Source organism: Liolophura sinensis, chromosome 7, assembly GCF_032854445.1.
Source record: "Liolophura sinensis isolate JHLJ2023 chromosome 7, CUHK_Ljap_v2, whole genome shotgun sequence".
Lineage (NCBI taxonomy): Eukaryota > Metazoa > Mollusca > Polyplacophora > Chitonida > Chitonidae > Liolophura > Liolophura sinensis.
This window is the reverse complement of record NC_088301.1, coordinates 17961637-17983247: the sequence shown is the minus strand read 5'-3', so window position 1 is coordinate 17983247 and position 21611 is coordinate 17961637. Positions and strand designations below refer to the sequence as shown.

At 39.4% G+C, this 21611-nt stretch overlaps 2 protein-coding genes across 4 annotated transcripts in view; one reads left to right on the top strand and one right to left on the bottom strand.

Annotated features, from left to right (window-relative positions):
* The first annotated feature begins 254 nt into the window (after positions 1–254).
* LOC135469686 (zinc finger protein 287-like) lies at positions 255–14934 on the top strand. The gene is made up of 3 exons (XM_064748243.1): positions 255–277; positions 2855–3034; positions 12394–14934. Exons 2-3 carry the CDS (start codon positions 2882–2884, stop codon positions 13720–13722), a joined length of 1482 nt encoding a protein of 493 aa, XP_064604313.1. The 5' UTR covers positions 255–277; positions 2855–2881; the 3' UTR covers positions 13723–14934.
* Positions 14935–16247: 1313 nt separating this feature from the next.
* Positions 16248–21611, bottom strand: part of LOC135469682 (peroxidasin-like) — a 73379-nt gene continuing 68015 nt past the window's right edge. For all 3 annotated transcript variants that reach the window (XM_064748235.1, XM_064748236.1, XM_064748237.1), the window contains 3 exons: positions 21246–21541; positions 20708–20827; positions 16248–19865 (listed from right to left, as the gene is read on the bottom strand). In XM_064748235.1, coding sequence (XP_064604305.1) covers positions 19773–19865; positions 20708–20827; positions 21246–21541 — 509 coding nt within the window. In that variant the 3' untranslated portion in view covers positions 16248–19772. The remainder of the gene's footprint in view (positions 19866–20707; positions 20828–21245; positions 21542–21611) is intronic.

The window sequence follows — 21611 nt, the reverse complement described above, 5'->3', positions numbered from 1 at the left end:
GGAAACGTGTGCTGGTAAAGCGAGTTACGCGTTACGTATTTAATAACGCAGGTTTTTAGTGGAAATGGACTATTGTATTAGTCAATTAGACCAAAATAAAACGTCCAGATTAACTAACCTTCAGTTAGAAAAATTTATAGAAGTCCAAAGAATATAAGTAATCTTTTAATAAATTTTGTCTAAATAAAAAAAATTGACATAAACGTCCGAAAACACTTTTAAGTTTGCTATTTTAATGCAACCCAATTGTCGGTTTGCGGTCCAATTCACAATCCAGGTAAATTTATCTTCTCCTAAAACAAACGCTTTACTGCTCTTTTTCTTTAATTTTGAAGTAATTTTTCATTATATTTCCTGACTAAAGTATAGTGAAACCTAAAGAATGTTTCGTGTAGAGACACTTGTGATATTCCTGCACATTTTACCGAAATCATGAAACTAGCGGGTAGGCTACACTGTGTAACTGTAGTAGTATGAGGCTACACACTTGAGTGAAATGGGCATGCAAATCAGATGAATTCCACTGACACATGTCCGAGTGATAAAAAGGAAAAAAAAAATATTGATCATAAAAATCAGATACTGATATAGTAGTCACATACATGTAGTAGACTAGCCAAAGAATCGACTGTGAACTTTAATATTGTCACGGTTGGGTAATGGCCAGCGGTCCCCGCGTATCAGTAAATTTAAGCAATCCTTAGACCGGATTTTTGGGCCAGTACTAGACGTGATTTAGCTTTTGAGACCCGTATCCATTACCCTTGGTTTAACCATGTCAGTAGAACAGAGAAAAAGTAACTTAAGGCTGCCTTTGTACAGTGAAGGGCATTGTTATTGGCCATGTTAGTACTATTGCTGTAGGAACCCACATGTACACAGTACACGTAGCTATTCTGCTTCGTGTTCTTTGTAGAATATGTTAATAGTTGTAATGTTTTTGACTGTATGTCAAGAAGGTTAGAGATAGAATCTCTGGTTGAGTGTATAGCCTAGCCCAAAGCTAAGCTGCACGTTTCTATGGTAATGCCCAGCTTCGCTTTAATGTAATCTACACGGACAATTAACTAAAGATAACAGCGCAAACCCTGCCTTGCCAGGACTTGGCACACGTTAGAATTTCGAACATTGCAGAAGTTGTTTTGGCTTGATTGATTTGAAAGTTTAAATGGCTGGATTACTGTTTAAAGATGGGTTACCAATGATGGCTTTGACATTTTGGCCGATAGGTGCATACCAAATGTACGGTAGGGTTCCAGGTTACATTCAAATTGACCAGTAAAAATTGACCAGCCAGCTTTAGGCTAGGTCAGAAAGTCTGTGAAAATGCAGAAATGCAGATTGTTCAAAAGCATATTAAAAATTAAGCCACGCTTATATCTTAATACCAGTCTTGGCCTAATACTAAACTAATGACAAAACTAATAGTCCAGACTAAAGTTAATACTGGGCATAATTGCTAATGCACTTCTGAACAACCGGGCCCTAAACATCGAGGGCAGGTATGCATTTATTTATTTATTTATTTGATTGGTGTTTTACGCCGTACTCAAGAATTTTTCACTTATATGAGGGCGGCCAGCATTATAGTGGAAGGAAACCGGGCAGAGCCCGGGGGAAATCCACGACCATCCGCAGGTTGCGGGTAGACCTTCCAACGTACGGCCGGAGAGGAAGCCGTCATGAACTGGACTTGAACTCACAGTGTCTGCATTGGTGAGAGGCTCCTGGGTCATTACGTTGCGCTAGGGCGCTAACCAACTGAACCACAGAGGCCCCGACAGGTATACATGATGGGGTATTGCAATCAGTGTTTGTTAAGCTATATGTTTGGTACCTGTACCTATAGTTGAACCCTCGAGAAGACAGTCGGTTAAGGTGAACAGAAGGGTGGATGTGGTCATGTCATGTATTCTGCCAGGAAACATTACTTGCTAAAGCATATATACAGGTAATACATGAGGTGCAGGTTCAAGCCCGGCTTTTGACGGAGAATTTTGCAGATTCCCCAGCTGTCATGGCTTGTATAGTTTGATGGAGGGATACCTGGGACAGATATGTGTACATGCATCTCACTTTGTACATTTACATGTATTAATGTACATGTACATGTTTTCACACTTGGAATTTGGCTTTGAAATGGTAGGATTTGTAAGATGGACTCTTCAAATGAATACAGAACAGGCTAAATGAACATTACGTACAACCAGACTTCTGATACAAGAAAGACAGTGTGTTTACACACAGTAGGATATGTCAAATTCTACAAATCATATGCAATGGTGTAAACTTGTCATACTGTGCATGTATTTTCATTGGATGTGGTTGTGGCCTTTAGTGGTTACCGTGCTAGTGCAGCAGATTGACCTAAGAGCCTTTCATCAGTGCCATCCTGGCTTCCGTTCCGGTCATACGTGGGAAGGTCTTTCAGCAATCTGTAAATGGTTGGGGGATTAATTCCTCCAGGCTCTGTCTGGTTTCCTCCCACATTGCTGGACACCATCCAGAATCAAAAGTAATATTTTCGAGTACAGTGTATAACACCAATCCAATAAATCAAATTCATTGGACTAGGTGAATTGTGTGGGTCGATGCAGGCGACTTTAGGAAACTGAAAAAAATTTCTGTTGAGTATTCCCAATTTCAGGCTTCCTAGTGATTATGTAACATCTATGTAAATTTTGCAGTACAGAATTGTTTCATGATTTCTTGCTACCTTTGTCTGCAGCAGTAAGTTTGTTACATTTTGAGATGGTCCTTGACTTGTCTTCCACCAACTGGAAGCCTTAAGGGGCAAAAGTTCAAATGAATACAGTGTACATAAATATCAAGAAAATGTTAATTTGCTTTGCAGGTCACTTGAGATACCAGTACGTGTACAATGGACCACTCTGCTTTCATCCAACTTTTCCAAGCAAATGACAATTTTGGTATTCCGAATGAAATTGTCTTTGTTGATGGGGAACAGACGATTCCCCAGACACTTCCAAATCCAGCCAGTGGGGAGACAGCCGTTACTCATGAAAGGGATGTGGTAAGGAGTGTTTTTATTTACTTTAAAAAAGGTGCTGTACATTTATGTATCAGGGGTCCGTTTCACAAGCGCTATCAAGTACATGTAACTACCATGGCGATGTAATGCCTCCAGCACTGGTCGCCTTGGAAGTTAAATGCATGTATCGTGTGCAGTTTGTAAAACAGGCGCCAGGTACATAGTATATAATAGTAATTTTAATTAGGGATCCCGTTCTTCCGGAACGGGATCCCTATTGTTATTGTTCTGTTTTTTCTTATTATTAGGGATCCCGTTCTTCCGGAACGGGATCCCTATTGTTATTGTTCTGTTTTTTCTTATTATTAGGGATCCCGTTCTCCCGAACGGGATCCCTATTGTTATCGTTCTGTTTTTTCTTATTATTATTATTATTATTATTATTATTTTTTTTTCACCGACTTTGTGAGCAGCAGAACTTTAACACCGTTCAACATAGAGGTCTCAAATTTTGCACACATAATCTGGCGGAGATTTTCCAGGGGTATATTTTTTGTTTTTTTCTTATGTCACGTGGTTCGGCCGCCATATTGGATTTTGTGTAAAATCTTTAAAAATCTTCTTCTCCAGAACCACTGAACCGATCGTTTTCAAATTTGACATGCAGCTAGTAAGTGACGAGTTCTTTAAAGTTTGCGAAAATGGTTTACTTCCGATCAAAACTCTGGAAGCTCGCCATTGGTCGAATTTGTGACGTCACAAAAAGTTCTCAAAGTTCAATTGTTCTTAACGTATTCTGATGTATCTTGAGCTGCTGATTCTGAATCTGCTTGTATTTTTTGTATATCTGTGTAACTTTTTGAGATATAAGCAAAAAACTCAAAAAACTTACGTAAGTTTAATGACCTGTAACTCAAGAACTATGGCAGCTAGAGGTGTGCAACCTGCACGAAATTGTAAAACAAGACATGCTCTTTCGAGCATTCGTCAACGGATTTGAGCTCCGATTAATAGTTTTTTCGCTAGAAGCGTTTAAATGACAACACCGTTTTTTGTTTAGAAAAAGATGGGAATCCTATTGCTTTAACATTGAGTTAGATGGGGATTGGACTGGGTTTGTAGTATTTGACCTGATGCTTTTGGCTACACTGTCCGTGATCTCCCGAAACGGTTGTAGGATGACATTGATTCCAGTTCCCATCTAACTCCAGTACTCTGTTAGATGGCGTAGAGATCTAACTACAACAGCAAACGACGTGGACCTGTAAAAGTTAGCTTTGTTTTGCGCACACCTCGTGCTCTTTACTATACGTTAAACAGTCCAGGGTGATTAACAGATATGGACATGTGAACTGGTGCAAGTGCTGACTTTCCAACGATTGCCGAGCTATCAGGGGAGCAGTGAGTCTGTGCATGGCAGGTCGTTGATTGAGATGTGAATGTACAAACCTGCTGTTACACTGGTCGTGTTTTTGCCTTATTTCTTAGAAAAAGCGGGCTAAATCTGCCAAAGAACGACCGGTTTTCACTGGCCATAGCGTAGCATGATTAAGGTCGCCGATCTATTCGAGGGAATGCAAATGACCGGCCGACTGCCTCAGTGACAAACGGTGTAAGGTCGCAAGGTAACTTTGAAAGCCGTGTATGTGGAACATGTGTCCTTTGAACACAGAACATGAAGATAAAAACGTCATCGATCCGATCCGGGATCCCGGCCTAGGATCTGCTATTCGCAGATCCATTCTAGTTATTATTATTATTATTATTTTTTTTTTTCGATTTTGTTAGCAGCAGAACTCCAACACCGTTCAACATAGAAGTTCAAAATTTTGCACACATAATCTAGCGGAAATTTTCTAGGGGTATATTTTTTTTTTTTTGGCTATGTCACGTGGTTCGGCCGCCATATTGGATTTTGTGTATAATCTTTAAAAATCTTCTTCTCCAGAACCACTGAACCGATCATTGTCAAATTTGACATGCAACTAGTAGGTCAGGAGTTCTTCAAAGTTTGCGAAAATGGTTCACTTCCGATAAAAACTCTAGAAGCTCGCCATTGGTCGAATTTATGACGTCACAAACAGTTCTTAAAGTTCATTTGTTCTGAACAAATTCTGATGTATCTTGAGCTGCTGATTCCGAATCTGCTTGTATTTTTTGCATATCTGTGTAACTTTTTGAGATATGAGCAAAAAAGTAAAAAAATTACGTAATTTCAATGGCGTTTTAATCGAGAACTATGGCAGCTAGAAATGTGCAAATTGCATGAAAATGTAGTTCAAGACACGCTCTTTCGATCATTCGTCAACGGATTTGAGCTCCGATTAAAAGTTTTCTCGCTAGAAGCGTTTAAAAAACAACACCGTTTTTGTTTAGAAAAAGATGGGAATCCTATTGCTTTAACATGGAGTTAGAAGGGGAATGGACTGGATTTGTAGTGTTTGACCTGATGCTTTCGGCTACACTGTCCGTGATCTCCCGAAACCGTTGTAGGATGACATTCAGCTATACAGCACTATATTAGATGGCGTAGAGATCTAACTACAACAGTAAACGGCATGCAACTGTGAAAGTTAGCTTTGTTTTGCGTAGACCTCGTCCTCTTTACTACACGTTAAACAGGCCAGGGTAATTGACAGATATGGACATGTGCCGTGGCCCAAGTGCAGGCTTTCTATTGATGGCCGAGCTATCATGAGAGCCGTGAGTCTGTGCATGGCGTGTCGTGGATTGAGATGTGAATGTACAAACTTGCTGTTACACTGGTCGTGTTTTTGCGTTATTTCTTACAAATATCGGGCTAAGTCTGCCAAGGAACGACCGTTTTTCACTAGGCATAGCCTAACTTCATTAAGTTCGCCGATCTATTCACGGGAATGCAAATGACCGGCCGACTGCCTCAGTGACAAACGGTGTAAGGTCGCATGGAAACTTTGAAAGCCGTGTATGTGGAACATGTGTTCTTCGAACACAGAACATGAAGGGGAAAACGTCATCGATCCGATCCGGGATCCCGGCCTAGGATCTGCTATTCGCAGATCCATTCTAGTTATTATTATTATTATTATTATTTTTTTTTTTCGATTTTGTTAGCAGCAGAACTCAAACACCGTTCAACATAGAAGTTCAAAATTTTGCACACATAATCTAGCGGAAATTTTCTAGGGGTATATTTTTTTTTTTTTGGCTATGTCACGTGGTTCGGCCGCCATATTGGATTTTGTGTATAATCTTTAAAAATCTTCTTCTCCAGAACCACTGAAGCGATCATTGTCAAATTTAACATCCAACTAGTAGGTCATGAGTTCTTTAAAGTTTGCGAAAATGGTTCACTTCCGATCAAAACTCTAGAAGCTCGCCATTGGTCGAATTTATGACGTCACAAAAAGTTCTTAAAGTTCATTTGTTCTGAACGAATTCTGATGTATCTTGAGCTGCTGATTTCGAATCTGGTTGTATTTTTTGCATATCTGTGTAACTTTTTGAGATATGAGCAAAAAACTAAAAAAATTACGTAATTTCAATGGCGTTTTAATCGAGAACTATGGCAGTTAGAAATGTGCAAATTGCATGAAAATGTAGTTCAAGACACGCTCTTTCGATCATTCGTCAACGGATTTGAGCTCCGATTAAAAGTTTTCTCGCTAGAAGCGTTTAAAAAACAACACCGTTTTAGTTTAGAAAAAGATGGGAATCCTATTGCTTTAACATGGAGTTAGATGGGGAATGGACTGGATTTGTAGTATTTGACCTGATGCTTTCGGCTACACTGTCCGTGATCTCCCGAAACCGTTGTAGGATGACATTCAGCTATACAGTACTATATTAGATGGCGTAGAGATCTAACTACAACAGTAAACGGCATGCAACTGTGAAAGTTAGCTTTGTTTTGCGTAGACCTCGTCCTCTTTACTACACGTTAAACAGGCCAGGGTAATTGACAGATATGGACATGTGCCGTGGCCCAAGTGCGGGCTTTCTATTGATGGCCGAGCTATCATGAGAGCCGTGAGTCTGTGCATGGCGTGTCGTGGATTGAGATGTGAATGTACAAACTTGCTGTTACACTGGTCGTGTTTTTGCGTTATTTCTTACAAATAGCGGGCTAAGTCTCCCAAGGAACGACCGTTTTTCACTGGGCATAGCCTAACTTCATTAAGTTCGCCGATCTATTCGAGGGAATGCAAATGACCGGCCGACTGCCTCAGTGACAAACGGTGTAAGGTCGCATGGAAACTTTGAAAGCCGTGTATGTGGAACATGTGTCCTTCGAACACAGAACATGAAGGGGAAAACGTCATCGATCCGATCCGGGATCCCGGCCTAGGATCTGCTATTCGCAGATCCATTCTAGTTATTATTATTTTTTTTTCACAGAGTTTGTTAGCAAGGAAACTTTTTCACCGTACAACATACAGATCCCAAATTTTGCACACATATTTTGGCGGTGAATATCTCGGGACAAATTCTCCATTTTTTTGCTATGTCACGTGGTTCGGCCGCCATATTGGATTTTGTGTAAAACTTTTAAAAATCTTCTTCTCCAGAACCACTTAACTGATCGATTTCAAATTTGACATGCAGCTAGTAGGTCACGAGTTCTTTAAAGTTTGCGAAAATGGTTCACTTCCGGTCAAAATTCTGGAAGTTCGTCATTGGTCGAATTTGTGACGTCACAAAAAGTTCTCAAAGTTCAATCGTTCTCAACGTATTCTGATGTATCTCGAGCTGCTGATTCCGAATCTGCTTGTATTTTTTTGATATCTGTGTAACTTTTTGAGATATAAGCAAAAAACTCAAAAAATTACGTAATTTCAATGGCGTTTTAATCGAGAACTAAGGCAGCTAGAAATGTGCAAATTGCATGAAAATGTAGTTCAAGACACGCTCTTTCGATCATTCGTCAACGGATTTGAGCTCCGATTAATAGTTTTCTCGCTAGAAGCGTTTAAAAAACAACACCGTTTTTGTTTAGAAAAAGATGGGAATCCTATTGCTTTAACATGGAGTTAGATGGGGAATGGACTGGATTTGTAGTATTTGGCCTGATGCTTTTGCCTACACTGTCCGTGATCTCCCGAAACGGTTGTAGGATGACATTGATTCCAGTTTCCATCTAACTCCAGTACTCTATTAGATGGCGAAGAGATCTAACTACAACAGCAAACGACGTGGGCCTGTAAAAGTTGGCTTTGTTTTGAGCAGACCGTGTCTTGTTTACTGTACGCTAACTAGGTCAGGGTGATTGACAGATATGGACATGTGCCCTGGTCCAGGTGTGGACTTTCGGACAACGGCCTAGATATCAGTAGAGCAGTGAGTCTGTGCATGGCAGGTCGTGGATTGAGACATAAAAGTACACACTATGAATTTTCTTCTTTCTTTCTTTTCTCTTACCGCTGTCGCGTGTTAGTCATGTCAGAGTTCGATCCCAGGTTTGGCAATTTGTCAGGCGATGAAAATGTTGTCACTTTCAAGATTTTAAGCAGGCTGCTAGGCGTGTTGGATGTTCTGAGGACGAATTTGGTGCTTTTTCCTTTCTCCGACGCACAGTTTTGTCGCCAGTTGCCATGAAAGTGCGAAAAAGTGCAATTTTCGCCCATGTTTGGAGGTGACGTGACACAAGACTGCTGCAGAGGTGGAGCTGAAAATGACTGAGTACAAAGGGATTTTTGGGTACTCTAGGCGTGCGGAAAATCATTAAAGTGTGTCAATAAATGTGGGAGTTCCAGTACTTCAAATATTGTCCAAAGGCCGATTTGCTGTATTTTGCTCTTCGACGTCCCCATGTTATATGATGCATTTTCAATGCATTTGTGACCACGATAAAGGCACGGGCATTGTAAGCATGGTACCCGACGTACTTTGACATCCTGATCATGAATCTGGACTTATTTCTTGATGGCGACGTATAGTTTTGCCGCCAATTGCAATCAAAATGCGAAAAAGCTCAATTTTTCAACATATGTGGAGGTCTGGTGAGAAAAAAAACCGTTACAGCTGTAAACCTAAACATCACTGAGTGGAAAGCGCTACACACGTACTCTATCTGTGCTGAAAATCTTCGATCTGTGTCACCATTCAAAGGACAAATAAGGGAAAACGTCATCGATCCGATCCGGGATCCCGGCCTAGGATCTGCTATTCGCAGATCCATTCTAGTTTTTCTTGTTTTTAGTATTGTCTTTAGGGGATCTGTTGCTTTTCACCTACTGATATTAAGGAAGCTTTGCCTTTTTTTACATTCTAAAAGCGAAAAGTTTCAGATTGTAAACACTTATGACAGTTTCCATAAAATTGGAAATAAGGCCTTAGTGGTGAGGTGGTTAGCACGCCAGCGCGGCACATTAACTCAGGAGCCTCTCACTAGTGAGAGTATGGTTGTGGGTTACATTGTAAGTCATCAATTGTAACTCCATAAAAGGACAAATTCAGGAAAGCAGAAAACCCAAATTGTAGATAGTACATTGTTCTGTAGTAAAAATCAGTGTAAAAAATTTAAACGTTCTAGGGCAAAACTTTTTAATTGTAGTCATGTTTGAATTTGTGACTTATGTCTTAAAATGTTTGATAAATACAGGCCCTGATTACCAAGTTTCCTATGTCCACTATACACAGCAGATACATTCAGTAAAGCTTTATGTCCACTATACACAGCAGATACATACAGTACGGCTTTATGACCACTATACACAGCAGATGCGTACAGTACAGCTTTATGTCCACTATACACAGCAGATGCATACAGTACGGCTTTATGTCCACTGTACACAGCAAATACGTGCAGTACGTCTTTATGTCCACTATACACAGCAGATGCGTACAGTACGGCTTTATGTCCACTATACACAGCAGATGCGCACAGTACAGCTTTATCTCCACATTACACAGCAGATGCGTACGGTACGGCTTTATGCCCACTATACACAGCAGATACATACATTACGGCTTTATGTCCGCTGTACACATCAGATACATACAGTACAGCTTTATGTCCACTATACACAGCAGATGCGTACAGTACAGCTTTGTGTTCACTATACACAGCAGATACATACAGTACAGCTTTATGTCCACTGTACACAGCAGATACGTGCAGTACGGCTTTATGTCCACTATAAACAACAGATGCACACAGTGTAGCTTTATGTCCACTATACACAGCAGATGATTGCAGTACGGCTTTATGTCCACTGTACACAGCAGATATGTGCAGAGTGGCTTTATGTCCACTATAAACAACAGATGCACACAGTACGGCTTTATGTCCACTGTACACAGCAGATACATGTACGTACAGTACAGCTCTATGTCCATTATACATAAACACATCAGATGTGTACAGTACGGCTTTATTGTCCACTACATACAGCAGGTACGTGTACATTCAGTACAGCTTTATGTCCGCGCTACAACTCCAGTTGTGCAGATTTAATATTTGGATTGGAGGATACATGTATGTAGATATAGAAATGATTACGTGCTATTTGTGTAAGTTTTTATACTAATAAGATCATCTGAAATTGTCCCCGTGGAAGCCTGTGTATAAACAGATGCTGGGTGCTATGTTATCGTGCGTAGTGTCCCATATTAGCTGAGCTAAGTCTAGCCCAAAGCTAGCTGGTCGATAACTATGTAACACCAAGCGTTGTAACCTAGATCAATGAGGACAATTTCTCTAAAATAGCGAGTGAGTGCTTGGGGTTTAACGTCGTACTCAACAATTTTTCAGTCATATGACGACAAATGAATCCTTAGGGTGCGTGTACGTGTAATATGCCTCCTTTTTGCAGGACGGATTTCCACCGCTCTTTTATTTAGTGCTGCTTCACTGAGACGACTTACCAAAGGCAAGTAAGCCACCCCGCCCGAACCATTATACTGATATGGGTCAACCAGTCATTGCACTATCCCCTTCATGCCGAATGCCAAGCGAGGAAGTTACAACTTCCTCTTTTAAAGTCTTAGCTGTGACTCGAACAAGGATTGATCCTGGATCTACCGGTCCCGAAGCGGACGCTCTACAAACTGTGCTATCCGGGCCGGTCTCTCTAAAATAACGGCTGGAACAGTACCTTACACTTGGTATGCACAGATTCCCAATAAAAATACCTGAAATGTAACATTGTCAAAGCCAGCATCAATACTAAAATAAAACCACTGTTCAACAGTAACCCAGCCATTTAAACTTTTGAATCAAACAAGTCAAACCAGTGTTGAAATTAAATTCAAAATTCGAGCAGAGTGATAGGGTACAGAATATTTATTTCAGCAAACATTTTCTTTAAGAGCTGCATTTGCTGTAAACAGATCTAGGATCCAGACTGCAAGGATACATGCATGTACGTGCATAAAAATGATTAGGTGCTATGTCTTCCAGTTTCCACTTTAGAAATAGGTATATATTTGCTTGAGTGTTTTATTTTATTAAGTTCACCTGAAATCCTGTTAAATTACATGAATATTATAGCAGTCAGGCTTACTGGTGGCTGAATTCCTGGAGAAAACTGCTGCTGGTTGCTATTTACATGATCATATACCTGAGAAACCTCTAAACCTTACGCTTGGGCTGAACCACTGACAGCTGCATGTATGTGTAGACGTGAGGCTGTGATTGTATTGGGGAGGATCTATATCTGAATGATGGATCGAGTGAAGTAAAGGTGTTCTTATTATGAGTGAGTGAGTGAGTGCTTGGGGTTTAACGTCGTACTCAACAATTTTTCAATCATATGACGACGAAGGAATCATTAGGGTGCGTGTACGCGTATGTGCCTCCTTTGTTGCAGGACGGATTTCCACCGCTCTTTTATTTTAATGCTGCTTCACTGAGACGACTTACCGAAGGCAAGTAAGCCTCCCCGCCCGAGCCATTATACTGATACGGGTCAACCAGTCGTTGCACTATCCCCTTCATGCTGAACGCCAAGCGAGGTGTTTTAAAGTCTTAGGTGTGACTCGATCAAGGATTTACCCTGGATCTACCGGTCCCAAAGCGGACGCTCTACCAACTGTGCTATCCGTTCTTATCATGAAATAAACAAGTACCCAAAGGTTGGTGTTCCCTGTTACATGTAGATCTATACATTTAACATGGACCTTGTGTGTGTGTGTTTTATCATACTTGTCATGGCTCCCTGGTCAAGGGGGTGAGCACGCCAGCATGGGGGCAATGACCCAGCGCTCATGCTGGCTTCCTATCCAACCGTATGTGGGAAGGTCTTGCAACAACCTGCGGATGGTTTTCTCCGGGCTCTGCAAAGTTTTCTACCATGATAATGCTGGCTGACACCATAGTGAAATATTCTTGAGTATGGCATAAAACATCAGTCAGTTAAATAAATAAATATGTTCATCCTTTCTTAATCCCTAGATCATTCCATCAACATTTTGTGTTGTAGACTGTTCCCCAGGAGAGGGAAGTGTGTCCGGTAACAGAGCTGTGTACAGTACAAGTCCTGACTATCTCAATGAAGGACAACATGCCAGAGCTAAGTGAGGTCACCATCCCAAACGCTCTTGCGTCATCGTTACGCCTCTCCTGTAAAGTCTGCGAGAAAGACTTTGCGAGCTTCCCGGACTTCCAACAGCATGCCAAGACACATGTGGAGAGTGCCAAGCCTGAGTCTGATCTCGCAACCACACCGGATGAAAGTGGCGATGAGAACTCCGTCAACGACTTTCAGTCCGATTTTCAGGATGAGTCCACCTCACACTCTTTACACTCAGAGTCTTCCCAGATGGAGGCCATTGCAAGGGAGTTAATTGGCTTAGCATCAAGTCCACAGACAAAGGCGCTGGAACACAATGACGCGTCCAGCTCGTTTAAGTCCTCTCCTCAGTCTGTTGTGAAGGGTAGTGGATGTTTGGAAGCGAGGTCAGTTCCATCAGCTGTACCTGCGGATGAAGTGTGCTGTTATCTGTGCGCGTCCTGTGTTGTATGCGACTCTGAATTCACAGCGGATGTCGCTTGGGAAGATCATATGATGAAACAACACCCGGGCGTGAAACCTTTTCAGTGTGCTATCTGTGGTAAGGAAGTAAACAACATGCCCTCTCTCAGAGGACATGTTTTCAAAGTACATAACACATTCAGTCAAAAAATTTGCGAGCGAAAGTGGAACAAACGAAAACAAAACTTCCCCGGCAAAACTCGCGAGCCGTGTTATCTCTGTATGGGAAGTGGCAAGTCCAACATAACGGCCTTGAAAAACTCTGAAAAAGTGATTCCACAGGATGATCCAAAAGTTTGGCTACGAAAATATGAGAAACGCTCAAAGGCAAAAGGGTCTACGGAGTGTTCGGTTTGTGGGAAGGTCCTCAGCAACACGTACTTCCAGAAACACATGAAGATCCACACAGGCTTCAAAACTCACAAGTGCCCCAGGTGTCCAAAAACATTTCGCGAGTCCGCGGGGCTTCGTCACCACGAGAGGACTCACACCGGTGAGCGCCCATACAAGTGTAATGAGTGCGGGAAAACGTTCACCCACAATGCCGCCATTTCACGGCATATGAGAATTCACACACAAGCTAAGATACACCCATGTCAGTTATGTGATAAAAAATTCACGCGACGTGATGGGCTACTCAAGCACATGGAGGTTCATGATGGGATGAAAGAGTTTGACTGCTCTCTGTGTGTTCAAACATTCAAGCACAAAACCAGCCTCGTACGACATTATAAAACTTTCCATGGCGTTGATGTCAGGGCTATGCATCCTGCATAATGGCTTAGTAATTCTCAGCCTTTGTTTAATTAAAAATTTACCCTATGAAGACTTTTCTTAAAGTAAAAGAAACTAAAAATATGAAGAAAGGTTTATCACATAGACAACTGAAAGCTATGCGTAAAAATACTGACATTTATTTTTTTTAGATTTTTTTGAAGTGTTGAAAGGCATTCAGATATTCAAATTGTATAGTGAGCTTCATGAGCCATACTGACAGCATGTAGGAACTCTTGACATCACATCACCTTTCCTCAAAACAAGGAAGGAATTTTTGAGAACAGTATTTCAGTAATCTTTTACTCATGGGTAAAAAGAGTTATTCCAACATTCAGAGTCGTAATTAGAGTTAGAAAAACTTCCTGTGACGAGTTCCTAACCTCTGATAGTATGGTTCATAAATCCCACCTAAGAATTCAAACATTTGAACGCCTTTAACTCTCTTCAGAAAAAATAAATCAAAATATATTTAAAGTGGTCCATTAAATGATGCCAACTTCGATTTTTAGAGATCTTTTCCTTTAAAAATTCAAACTCAGAACATGTACTTCTGAAGTTGTTTTTATTTAAATGGGAGGTAGTACAGTATGTACGTAAAAATCACCTCAATAATTCTCTGTACATTGAATCAAATTTTCCTTTTTATCTTCTCTTCATTATTTTGTTAGTAAAATTTTTCAAAATCTTTCTTCTATTTTTTTTTTTAGGTATTACATACAGGTAACTTGGAATGTAGAATTGATACGTTCACAATTGTTGATTCTGAATTTCCAAGTCGTGTTTTCCAACAGTGTTTATAATTGCCTTTGGCTAACAACATTCTCACATTTAAATTAGATTAGTCATGTTTTTCAGGGGGACCTCTAGTGTAGCTCAAAGCCATTTTAAAATATTTGATGTCCACGTGTATGTTGTGGTGGTCAGAAAATCTTGCGGAACAGGAATTTCAGGAAGATATTTATTATTTTCTGCATGACTTTGGTTTCATGGGTTTTGAAGAAGAAACTATTAACCTGCGGAATTGATGAAATGTTCAGTTTGGGTCACTTCTTGTATTTTTCATTAAGCCACTGATTAATGACATAACTGTACTGTTTCATTTTGTTTTGGAATTATTTCAAGCTCTGTTGCTGAAGCTTATAGTGTTACCTTGAAATGTGAATATGTACATGTTATCAAAATGAACCAGTAGGTGTTCTAATAAAAGTGACTTCATATTCATAATGTAAGACTTGACTTCGTGAACACCGATACATGTGCTTATAATATCAGCAGGTATATTTCATCATACATGTACCTCATTTTGTGATGAAACAAAGTATGAGGAGATACATGTGTAAATGTATACCCTTTGCTGTAATGAGTGTCTGTTATCCAGTTATGCCAGTGCTGGTTTTATCAGGGAGTAGCAATTTAAACCGTACATAACACCCATAGCAAAGCATAGTGAAGATATTTTACCTCGTACTTAACAATTTTTCAGTCCTATGACAGCGGTAGTCAGTTAGTAGGTGTGAGTACATTATATAATACTGTGTTTTCTTGCAGCACGGCGAGTCCATGCCGAGACTCAACCAGATACCGCACCCAAACACAAGTACATGTTTACCCACACCGGGCCAACCAGTCATTTTTCCTTGCTCTAACCTTTCAGTGCTGAGCACCAAGCATGGCAACAACAAGTACTATTTTTAAAATTGTTGGTATGACCTGACCAGGGTTTGATCCTGAATCTCATGACTCTGAGGCAGATACTCTAACCATCATGCTACCAAAGTGGTCGAATGAAGTACTTTACCTGTAGCACAGTTGACATGGTGATTGTGGGGGTATCCTGCCTAATTTCTATGAGGTGCTGGCTTGCTAGCCATGTCAATAAACCTGCCAGTAATAAACACCAATGTGATCCTAAGTAGAGAAAAGTCTAGGTAACTAGGATTCCATAGAATTTCCAGATAGTGTTGTTATGCTTGTAAGTATATTTGGAGTACCTGACTGACTTACATGAACTTCTATAACTTCTTTCAATGGCATTTAGAAGTTGAGTTGGATAACAAAACAAATCTATGGATACTTCTTCTATTTATTCAGTGAGCGACGTTTCGGTATAGGTACTAATACTTTTATCCGAAATGTCGCTCGCTGAATAAATAGAAGCTGTTATCTATATGTACGTTTTGTTATGTACCTGTAGGATGGCACTTTATGGATGTAGCACAGAATCGGATGCTGAAAATAGTGTCATTAACACGTGCTACACGTACATGTATCAGTGTTGAATAAAAATCAACTCCACCAATAACTATCCATATCTTAGCATCTACCATTTCAACTAATGACAGGGTCTATGTTCAGATATAATCTTATCCTCTGATAATCGTGTTAAACTTGGTTACTGACCCATTCCTGTAAAAAATCAAAAAAAAAAACACCAACACATTTGGCTTATGGATCATTTCTGTATTTCTCAAATCAAAAAAAAAAAAAAAAAAAAAAAAATACAAATCAAAAAGAAAAAAACTGAAACAAGTCACATAAACCACATGATGGTAGAACAGAAGACAAAAAAATAGTGCACCACAAGATATATGTCATACACACATGTACATGTACTGTGTAAATGCTTGTGAAGTATTATTATGGATATATCGAAATATATCTTCTAGAACTTATAGACTTGGTGCTGAAAAAAAAAAACAACACACAAACAAGTAACTGAAATTCTTTAACCACTGGCAGACATAAAAGGCTTTACATCTTGACTGTACTAACAGTTGTACCTACATGTACAAAATGTGTCATACTTCAAAGTAACATCATTAATGTAGGCCTATTACATACATATTTTCAAGTAATGTCTTGTTTTGGTATAAGAAACACCAAAGAAAGAATAATTTATTATGTTTTTAAAGTTTGTTGAAAGACAAACTTTGATGATGGCATCATACAGCTAATAAAATGGTCAGTGTATACTTGACTGATTAGGCCAGGATAACCAGAAGTGCAGGCTGCCTGATTATTTCCATGCAGTGTTACACCAAGGATAGACCTTTTCTTAAAGACAATGGTGGAATATCATAAAATTTTGCTATTTTCAACAAATTTGGCCTCTGTGATTGTGAACAAAAACCCATAAAAATCTATTAAATCTTGAACATGCAACATTTTGCCTGTTTAAAACTCCTGATCAGCTAACAGGATTACATCATTTAATTTGCATGCTCCCACAACATCCCTAAAAAAAAAAAAGAAGGCAAAAAACCCCAAACAAATCCAAACAATTTGGTGCTATCAATACTAATAGCTTCAATAGGAAAAGATCTGGATGAGAAGCAATCAACCTGGATGCCTGGTGGGATGCAAGAAAATAGGACATCAGGCACCAGATTTTATTTGCCTACAGTAATTTTCCACTTTTTCACTCATTAGGATTACGGTGTTTGTTATGTTAAATGCTGTTTCTAGCCTCTCAAATCTGTTGAATACAAACTGAAAGACATGTTCTTTCAATAAACAATATATCTACATGTACAATATTGATGGTTTTAACTTGATATAAGATTTCACAGAAATGAGGTAACTCTTGCAAAATACCAGTAGAAAACATTAAATATGCATTACTCCTAAAAACATTAGGAATTTCTATTTCTGAGGGATCACATTTTAACTGCAATGTTATCCTGCAACACGCATGAAATACAAAAATCTATACCGTCATCATACAGGAATTTATTTCATGGCATGTGCCAATTGTATATTGCTCTACCTAAATGTATAAAAATGACAGAAACATACCGCAGAGACAGATCATAAATGGATCAGTTAAGAATTAACTATAAAATGTCGTAGATAAAACATTAGCACAATTTACACGGAATAGTTCATTTTGACAGAAAGTCAAACGTCCTTATTACAAAACAATAACTAAACAAGAGGCACATGCAGCCAGCAGTTTCGTACACAACACGAGTCAGCTGGACGCACAATTAAAACACGCATGTATGAACTTCTGTCCAATAGAAGTCTGGTTGAGCTACAGTATCACACATTTAGTACTCTATAGTCTCCCTAAAACTTCAAAACCTCCATACAAATCAGGTCGATATTAAAAAAAAAACAAGTATTTATGCTTTAAAACTATCCCTGGATTTGCATTTTAACTTTGCTATACAATATAATTAAGTACAGCACTCTGTCGTCAAATCTCACCAACACGTGTGTGACCAGCACATTGTCGTTATGATCGATATATGCAAATGAGTGGTATCTTTGATTGTAGTCATTGATTAGCCTGGATGAGAAAGCTGGCGATATCTAAGGAAAAATTGTCTAAGTAAAGTTACTACAGGAAATATTTAAATATCATGTATTTTGTTTGTTTTTTTTTTTTGTAAATATGTTGTATATCATAACACTATTAATAATAAAAATGCTTGAACAGTTTGCAAAATGTAAAGAGTAAAAAGGTTAAAAGACAAAATACATTGCATTACAATAAAGTGGTCACAAAGTCTACAGTGTTTAAATACTGGCTTATTGCATGTTAAGTTTGAAAATCTACATGCGTATTTTACTGCTCTCTGAGACAACATGCAATATGGTAAATACTGTATTTCACCTATCAGCTTTTGTTTTTTTTAAGCGATACATTTTGCTTGATTCTGAATGATTCCTCGCTAGAGCCATTTAAAAGTTTCATGTGAAGTTTGATCAAATTTTTATTGGATTAAAAGGTATCATTTGAACACCTTAAATGTGCTTCTTAAAAGTGCATTTCTTAAGTTTTTATAACAAAAACTTTAGTGCTGGCATAAAAAGTAAAGCAGCATTTGAATGCCTTTATTGCTTCTTAAAGTGAACATAAAGTCAGCCATTAAAGCAAAAATAATTAATAAAGTAGTATGCCAGAAATGTTCTAAAAATATTTTAAAAATTCGACACCACATATCAACAAAATAAACAGCAAGCAATCGTCAGTACCTATCCACCCATTTGGTGACGGCATTTTGCCATATTATACCTATCTAGAGTGACATCACAAAGCCAAGGAGCTCTTCCGTACCATCGGTATTAAAGAATGTGACAATGAGAAGATACAAACAAAAACGCCCGGTACCCAACCAGCTCTATTCCATATTCAAAGGGCTGATATTTCTTTTAGTTTGGCCCTCTGTGAGGTCGACACTCGAGAACACAAGCGTTGTGTTTTAGCAGTCCTGCTTGTTCTCCTGCATGGGTAAGCATTTGGCCTAGCTTGCTGTACTGACTTCAGGGAATTTACCAAACATAGCAGGATCTTCTGATTGATATGGGACTCTTACAATCAGTTTTTCGGAAGATATTTTTGCAATAAATCTGAATTTGCTGAGGGAAAAATAATGCAAAGTCACAATAGTTTTCGTCAAGCAATTACTCTCAAGGCGGTTTTCTTGCCAGCTCACCGGTACAAGTTACAACAGTATCCTGCGGTCCAAAATTCATCAGCTTGACACTTAAGCTAACTGCGAAATCCACTGAATTGCATCAATATCTGTCTACCCACTAAGAAACCACACTGACAATCGAGAGCTAATAGGTTTTTGATGTGACAGCCAATTATCACGTGACGCTTTCAGCGCTAGTGATTGGCCAAGTTCATAAGCACTTCTACAACATGGCTACTTGCAGTGAATTGTCCATCACTGCCATATCTCCAGCGCTGAACTTAATCTTCTTGGCTTTCAAACCTTTATAGAGTTTTTTTTTTTTACATATTTTTCTGTGATAACTCTGTCCTGTATCATTTTTTCGATGTATGCATAGTGGCACACTTTATGTTCACATTAAAGTACATTTTTAAAAGCTAAACTTTAGGTGAAATACAGTATTCCCGGCATAAAACAATCTATGCATTGTCACACCTGCAAACATTAACATTGCTGTTAGATCTGCTTTTCTGGGGAAAGCCATCCTTGTTTGGCTTGTGTCAAGAGAAGAGATCCTGAGAAGACTTATATTCTGTGACCATTGGCAGTGTGGGAAATGAGAGGGTGTCCAGTAGTGACCGGCACTTAGCACTCAGGACAGCACTGGTCAGGGATTTTACGGGGCTCATGACAGGTTGGGATTGGACAGAGCATCGTGTCACACTGTACCTGGCCTTTCTGCAAACAGTAACAAGACCACAGTAAGTACAGTAGACGATGACGATTTAACTACAAGCCTATGTCAACCAGATATACATACAAATTTCTTTATTTGTTATTCCAGAATGTGGATGTATTGATGGATGAAACCATGCAGAGCCTGGGGGAAACTGTGCATGGCAAAAAGGAAACCATCGACAGCCTGGAGGAAGCAGCGCAGCGTCTAGAGGAAATCATGTAGAGCCTGGGGGAAAACCATGGAGAGCCTAGAGAAAGTGGTGCATAGCCTAAAGGAAACCAGTCAAAGTACGAAAGAAATTATGCAGAGCCTCAAGGAAAGTGTTAAGAGGGAAAATATACACAGCCTGGAGGAAACCATGCACAGCTTGGAGGAAACCATGCAATACATGGAGGGAGCAATTCAGCCTTGAGGAAACAACAGACAGCCTTGAGGAAACTGTGCACAGTAAGGTCCTCTTGATGGAACACCACCATACTTGTTTTTACATAATACTGAATTCTATAAATCAGTACTCTTTGTAGCTACTGATACTAGCTACAGTTAATTATGAAAATTCCAAATTTTCTCATGCCAAAAACAGAGATTTGTATCTGGTCTAAGAATGTGATTTATAGGCTAGCTGTAATACATGTACATACAGGCTATACTTGCCAGTCTCCTGGATTTTCACATGTCACAACCAGCTTGGTACATGCTGTAAGTTGCACTGTCGGTCGGTAGAATTTTTGATGAATTTTTAACCTGGACGATCCATTCATTTAATAAGGGGACTGCGTGCAATTTGAAATCAACTTCTTGCGGGACAATGATGTGAATTTAAGCTTAACTGTTCTCTTACCTGGCATATACAAGTTTTACAGTCATGCACTTTCCACTTCTCATCGTTCTTCCGTGGCCTTTCTTGTTCATCCATGCAGCCACCTCCTGAGTGTTCCATGCCTTTCTCTATCCGCCTAACCTGTGGGGATAGAGAGCATTTTACTGAGAGATTATTCCTTTTCTTGTACAGTCCTATGACCAGAACTAGTAATACATGTAGGATATATGTTTCTTAATTTTGAGTTTCACTCTGGAGAGAATTTTGGAAATAACATCTTTGGATATGGTTGATCTTTGGAATTAATCTTGCTCTTTTACGGGCAAATGATACAGTTTGAGACGATGATAGCATCATTTACTGAACTATCAAATTAAAATTCCATCCAACATATCATAACAGGACTCAGTAATGAAAATATACATGTGCAAAAATATAGCTTATTTTATTATCTTTTCTTTCCCCCCCCCCCCATTTTCATTTTTTTTTACCTTTGTTTTCACTTTTTTTAAACTTTCTTTTCATTTTTTTTTACTTTTGTTTTCACTTTTTTTTTTACCTTTCTTTTCAGTTTTTTGATGTCCTTGGTCATTTTATGCATCATGCCTTCCATGCCGTGCATTCTCCGCGTGAACTCTTCCATTTCTGTCTTGAAGGTCGTCCCGAGCGTGCTACTGCTGTCAATATGATTGTTATGTGAGGCGGCAATGTTGTGGGTGTGGCCAGCCTGTGGGATGTTAACCTGCTGGAAGCCAGTCTGGCCTTGAGGAAAGTCATTAGGATAACTGTGCTGAGGGGAGCGTCGTCCACGGAACAAACCAGTGATTGTATTGAACTGGCCTGCAGAGTTACAATCTGAGAAAACAAGCAAAATTATATCAGTACAAGATTTCACAACCACGACATCAGCCCAATGGGATCCATT